Source organism: Camelina sativa, chromosome 7 (genome assembly GCF_030686135.1).
Source record: "Camelina sativa cultivar CO46 ecotype springtype chromosome 7, ASM3068613v1".
Lineage (NCBI taxonomy): Eukaryota > Viridiplantae > Streptophyta > Magnoliopsida > Brassicales > Brassicaceae > Camelina > Camelina sativa.
In genome coordinates, this window is record NC_141886.1 from 6,140,012 (window position 1) to 6,146,609 (window position 6,598).

The following is a 6,598-nucleotide window of genomic DNA, read 5'->3' on the forward strand; positions in this document are numbered from 1 at the left end:
AGCTTCAGAAGAGTCGTGATTGATGGTGTTGCGCTTGACCAATTTAGGCGCAGCTATGGATTTGGTGACCAACCTCTCCATGCCCAATGTGCTTCTTCAAATCACATAGAGACTCTCATGTCAATCTAATAAGACTTGTAATATTTTCCTTATTTATTTTTGGTTTTTAACTTTTGTAATCTTAGAATAATATATGATGCCATAGAGACTTGAACGTCTTTCTCTTTTTCTCTGTTTCCCTCACCATAATAACGGGGTATACAAGATTATATATTCTCGGTCCTTCATTTGAATCTTTCACATCCAAGATTATCGATCACGAGCTACTCCCTCAACTGCTTGGTTGGTACATCATATCTTATACTAGAAATAGGCTCGCGAAATATATATATATATATATATATATATATTTATTAATTATGATATATCTTAAATTTAGAAATATATTTTTGAAATGTAATTTTTTATATGAATTTTTTAAAAAGAATGTTTAATATGTGTTCCTTTATTATAAAGGATTTTATATATGGTTTTTAATGTTTGGACGCAAAATAAAATAAACAAAACATACCGGAATTTTTTTTGATTGAAGTAATTCAATCCCTCAAAGTTTTGTTGTTTTGGATTTTATTGTTTTGTGATAAATTGTTAGGTTCTTAGAGCATCTCCAACCCCACTCTATTTTAAAGTCAATACTCTATTATAGAGTAACAGTTGCTCTAATCCTACTCTATATCTTACTCTAAATAGAATAAATGGTAGGATTACTCTATATGCAACTTTAATTTTTTACACTTACTCTATTTTAAAGTATACAATAGATTGATACATTGAAAAAAACTATGCTCTATTTTTGAGTAAAAAATAGAATATATATTGGAGATAGTCGTAGTACATATGAGGTTTGTGTAGAGACCATATATTAGACACTCGAAACAAAAATATATTATTGAAAATAGTTTACAAACATGAAAATTATTATCGAAACTCAGTAAACATGAAAATAAATAAATAAAAATTATGTTTTAGTTTCCATTGTAAAGAAAAATAATTGATAAATATTTATTTTTTTGCGAGTGGTTTTACAACTTTATATATTCTTTAACTCAATCTTAATATTTGATTTTCTTCAATTAGCCTCCTAACATCTTGTGAATTAATAACTCTATATGAATGCTTAAAATGTGTTGTACTTCTATGATGAAGGGTTATTTCTCGGTCCTTATCTCTATTCTTATTCGTTATGTTCTTTTAATTGTCAAAAAAATGAACTCTCCATCATGTCAATTGGTGTAGATCATGGAAGGGAAGACAAAATCAGAAAAATTGATATCAACAATACATACATTCCCTTTATTTTTCTGACATAACTTCATTTCTAATTTATTTTAACTTACATCTAAATGTTTATTTTAATTAACTATATTTAAACTTATAATATCTATATGTTGAATTTTCCATCAGATTTTGATAATTTTAAAATAAGATATGTGAGAAGAAAAATCAGACATACTCAAATTCATCCAATCAATAAATGAATTCTAAAACCTGAATTTTGTAATATACTAATGAGATTATGAATCTAGACAATATGTTTTACAAGGTAACAGAAGAATCACCAATGATTATTTTGAATAATTAATAAGTGTACTCACGATTTATCATATGCTCAAGTGTTTACTCTCTAATTTTGTAATCACCCTTAATACAAAAAATTGGAATAATGCATATTAAAATATGGCTAAAGTCATAAAAATTTATGAAATATCTTAGATTATATCTCGCATTAAATTTTGAATTAAATTCATGAAAAGAAAAGTCTGTCAAATTTAATGTTTTTTAGATTCGATATATTATCTCTATTTTCTAATCATTTAAATATCAATACTATAATTACCATTAAATTATTTTGTAAACTATTGTTTTCTATTATTTCATGGGATGATTAAGCAATTCTGTTAAATTTATTTTCTTTTAGTGCATATGTTTTAATGAGAGTCAAAATATAACTTATAGAATACTAAATATAATTTAATTTTATCTGGATACAATGTGATTTTTAGATATATTAGAACATATATATATATATATATATATATATATATATTTTTAAATTATTCTGTCATAAATTAATTTGGGTTCAATTTTTATTTTAAAAGTATTAAAACTTTTTTTGTTTTAATTTGTTTGATCAGTTGTTTTATTTTTAGGTTATATGGTATATGCTTCATTAGGAAATATATTATATGTTAAAACTAAAGATTATGTTATGACTTATGATACCATTATGATATTTTTATTTTCTTTTAATACATACGTTTTAAAGATAGTCAAACAGTAACTTATAGAATATTAAATACAATTTAATTTTATTTGAGTTTTGCCTTTAATACAATATATATGATTATTGAATACAATGTGAATTTTTAAAATATATTAGTACATATTCTATATTTTTAAATTTGTCTATCAGAAATGAACTTGGTTTCAATTTTTACTTTAAAAGTATGAAAACTTTTTTTGTTTTAATTGGTTTGATCAGTAGCTTTTTCATAAGTTATATGGTATATGCTTTCATTAGGAAATATATTATATGTTAAAACTAAAATGTTGGAAGAAATATACTTTTGTAACAATGTGAATTTTATTTTTGAAAGCAAACTATCCACCATATAAGATATAAATAAATAAAAAAGTATATAAAAATATTTAATTTAAAATTAATTAGTGAGAGAGATATGTGTCACAAATATAGAGCGCCAAGTGTCGCATTGCCAGGCAAAGTTAAAAAAAAAAATTCTCATATTATATAAGATTATTGAAGCAGAGTACATAGGTTTAGTTTCCATGGCTTCTGGAATCACATATAAATCCATGTTTTTTTTGGGACAAAACACATAGATTTCCTATGAACTATGTGAAGTGGGCTATTTCACAACCTAGTCCTCTACTGTGGCAATCTATGATGTGCTTAATATTCACTTTAGCACATAAACATCAGAGATAACTCTTGGACACATTTTTGCAGTTTTTGGAAATCTTCACCAAATTTCTACCTCTAAATTTGGTATTGACAAACAATCTACCACAAGTATGAGGATAATTAAAGACATGACAAAAAAAAAAAAAACAACTTAATATGGGCACATGCAAGGGCCAAAAAGAGAAAGATGTACTTTGAACACATCAAGATATAAATCTAGTTAGTCATACCCAAATACATAGATATGTGGGCATCAATCAAGCCAAAATAAACTGTGCATTTAACGGAGTGTGTTTTGGCGTACAGAAACGAGCAAATCAAATCTCGTATTTGGTTAACCAATTTGATGTTTTACAATTCGTATGCAATGATGGTTTCCGTGGATAAGAATCGTGTTTCATTTGTATAAATTTTGATTATTAAAAACTCTTGAAATCATCGATTTACAACTAGAAACCAATCAAAATTTTATATTCTTCCTTTATCAAAGTTTATATTTAATTTATATCTGATACAAAAATAGAGCTTGGTATCGCTTCTATTTATTTTTCTTTCTTTTTTTTTTTGCGTAGTTCCTTTTGCATAGTTTTGGATTAAACATCAAAAAAAAAAAAAAAAAAAAAAACCTAGCAATACCAAAAAGATGTGATGAACGAAAAGATTGGTGTCTAGAAGGGATGAGAATCCATGTGAGGACAGCCGAATCAGATGCCTTCGCCAGCTTTCATTTTTATTTTATTTTATTATACTATCTTTCTTTCTTGTAAATTTCTTAACTTGTATATGTCTCCATCTCATACCTTTTAGTTTTAAGTTCCAATAATGTTCGTAAGAAAATTTAAAAGTGTCTTCATAATTAATTCACAAATTTTTACATATCCATCAAGGCATCAATTATCTGATCCTGGAAAAATAACTCTGATTTCAGCTAGAAAATCGATGGTAGGCATTAATATATCATTTCACAATGTTGTTACAACTAAGTGTACGTGTTTGTTTGTTCACTACCCAAACATTTTATCATATTTTACTTGTTTATCAGATTAGATCATTAATACTTGATAGGAAATTTAATAACATAATCTATTAAAAACCATCTACATTTCTCATACTAATGTTTTTCAAAAATATTTATATATACAACATGTATTCTAACGAATTTACATATGGATGGTGTAGCAGTAGCACATCAATAACACTAGTATAAATTAAGTACTGTATATTTATAATAAATAGAGTCTTTGTTATCGGTTCCTTCATGTATAATCAATCATTGAGGCCTTTATATTATTTGTCCATATATAGTAAATAGCATTAACTTTATTTGCTCTTTATATGATTGAAAGTTTTATTATATTATTTGAACAAACATATGGGTTTGTTTTTTCAGCTCCACAGACTTTACGATTGGTCCACCTACATGGGGTACATCTGCATGTGACGACCTTACATGATTGCCCTGACGTCTAGACACTCTTTCTTTGGACCCTTAATTAATCTGCCGTATCGAGTTCGCATTATTACCCAATAAACAATCAAAATTGCTTATTATATTTAACCACCGAAACTTAACAGTCTTAAATAAGTCTAAGTACGTTGCATTACAGTTGAACATGCAGTTCTTCTTATGCTAAATAGATTCTTATGATATATTATAATGACTTACAGTTTCATTGGAAGTCATCGCATTATTACTTGACATCTGAACTATTATAATTAACTTGATCTTGACCCAAATATTGAATTAGTAAATTTGTATTTACCTTTTTTTTTTTTTTGAACGAAGTAAATTTGTATTTACCAACATACGATTTTTTCCATATATTCATACATATTTGGTTCAGTTATACAAAAAAAAATCTTTTGCATTTTGGACCTTTGTTGCTAATTGTACTACAATTCGGTTCCTGTCCTATAAGATCCAATTTACATATGCTTACAAGTTTTTTTTTTAATTATTATTGCTCATACGATCTTAACTTAATTAGAATCTCTTGTCCTCACTGCCACATTCCGAGACTAGATCACAAATTTAACATAGATCTTATCCACATGAGTACATGAGTACATTACATAGTTCTGCTTTTAACTTCATAACAAATAAAAATATTCGAAAAATTTCTTCCCGGGGATGTTAAATAAAAATCCGATTTCCGGATTCAAAAGAAAAAAAAATTAAGAAAATAGAGACAGAATTAATTAACAAAGATTGAAAAGAAAAAAAACTACTAATTAATTAAGATCCTCAGTGATGCTATCGAGGTGAGGCCGCCACGTGGAAACTGACGCCGACCGGCTATGTCTCCGACGGTGACGATTCTCTTTACCGGTGGAACTCATCTTCTCCGACAACATAACATCTTCTAAATATTTCTCACACAACGTCAAACAATGACCATCAAGATCATCCTTATGTTTTGGTGTTATGGTATCAAGATCCTTGTTACCACTCATATGATCACTGTTTTGGCTGTTTTTCCGGCGGTGGAGATCTTTTCTCTTCTTTGTCTTCTTCTTCTCCGGCAAAGAAGTATCCGGGATAAGAAAATAGATGCTTCCACGCTTAAGCTCAGATTCAGGGGACAAGATCAAGATCTTACGTACAACTCCTTGAGAACAAGGTTTGCTCAAGACATGGTTAGGATTCGCCTGAAGGACCTCGCCGGCGGTCATCGGACGAGTGATCTCGTCGACGTGGCCGTTTAGATGTACGATTCTGATCAAATCTAAAGCTCCACATGGAAGTACACAAGCCAAACAACACCGTAAACTATTTCCCATATCTTCTTCTTTGCAACACAGATTTCTAAGTTTTCTATAATAAGAAAAAAAAAAGGATTTATAAGTTTTTTTTTCTCTTAAGTTTGTTCTTTGTTATTGTTGTTGTGTTGTCTTTGTGGGCATGGACGAGGTTTATATATATAGAGAGAGTGAATAAAAACGATTAAGAGAGCTTGACCAAAATGTATACGGATGTTTTAATTACTAAAACGCCCTTCCTTCTGATTGTGATTAACTTAAGCATCCCTTGTTAATCCATATGATAGTGTTCAACTGTTCATTATACAAAACTATTTTATTTCTGTTATTCTACTCAATTTATCTACTTTTAACGATAAAAGATATCCATTGTTTGGTCAGTACTTATTATTTTTTTGGTCTAGAAATCTACCCGTCTAATTTTTTTAATTTCTAACAACTATAACAGATAATGATTTGATTGATGAAATGGATATATTATGTAATATGATTAGTTTTAAAACTAATCAGAAAGAAATAGCAATTTAAAATTATCGGTTTTGCACCAAACTAATAATATGATACAACTCTTATTTTGAATGTAGGTGCATTATCTAATAAGAAAATTGCTTAATAAATATTTTCGGACCGTCCTACACTTTTTGTATATTCAAACAATTTTGACGTTATAATAAAGGTTTTGTAATCGATACCAAAAAGAAGATTTTTTTTTTCTTATACGTGAAAACTACTACATAAACAAAATACTCCTAAATGAATGTAAAAGCCAAAAATGTGTAAAATACTACACTAATTTTTTTTTAAACTAATCTGGCTTTTATAAAGTTGATAAGTTTTCAGATGAAAAAAAAAAGC

General features: G+C 27.8%; 1 protein-coding gene across 1 annotated transcript; it reads right to left on the reverse strand.

Annotated features, from left to right (window-relative positions):
- Positions 1 to 5,003: 5,003 nt before the first annotated feature.
- LOC104700465 (uncharacterized) lies at positions 5,004 to 5,876 on the reverse strand. The gene has a single exon (XM_010415986.2). The coding sequence runs from the start codon at positions 5,762 to 5,764 to the stop codon at positions 5,216 to 5,218; it is 549 nt and encodes a 182-aa protein (XP_010414288.1). The 5' UTR covers positions 5,765 to 5,876; the 3' UTR covers positions 5,004 to 5,215.
- Between the last annotated feature and the right edge of the window lie 722 nt (positions 5,877 to 6,598).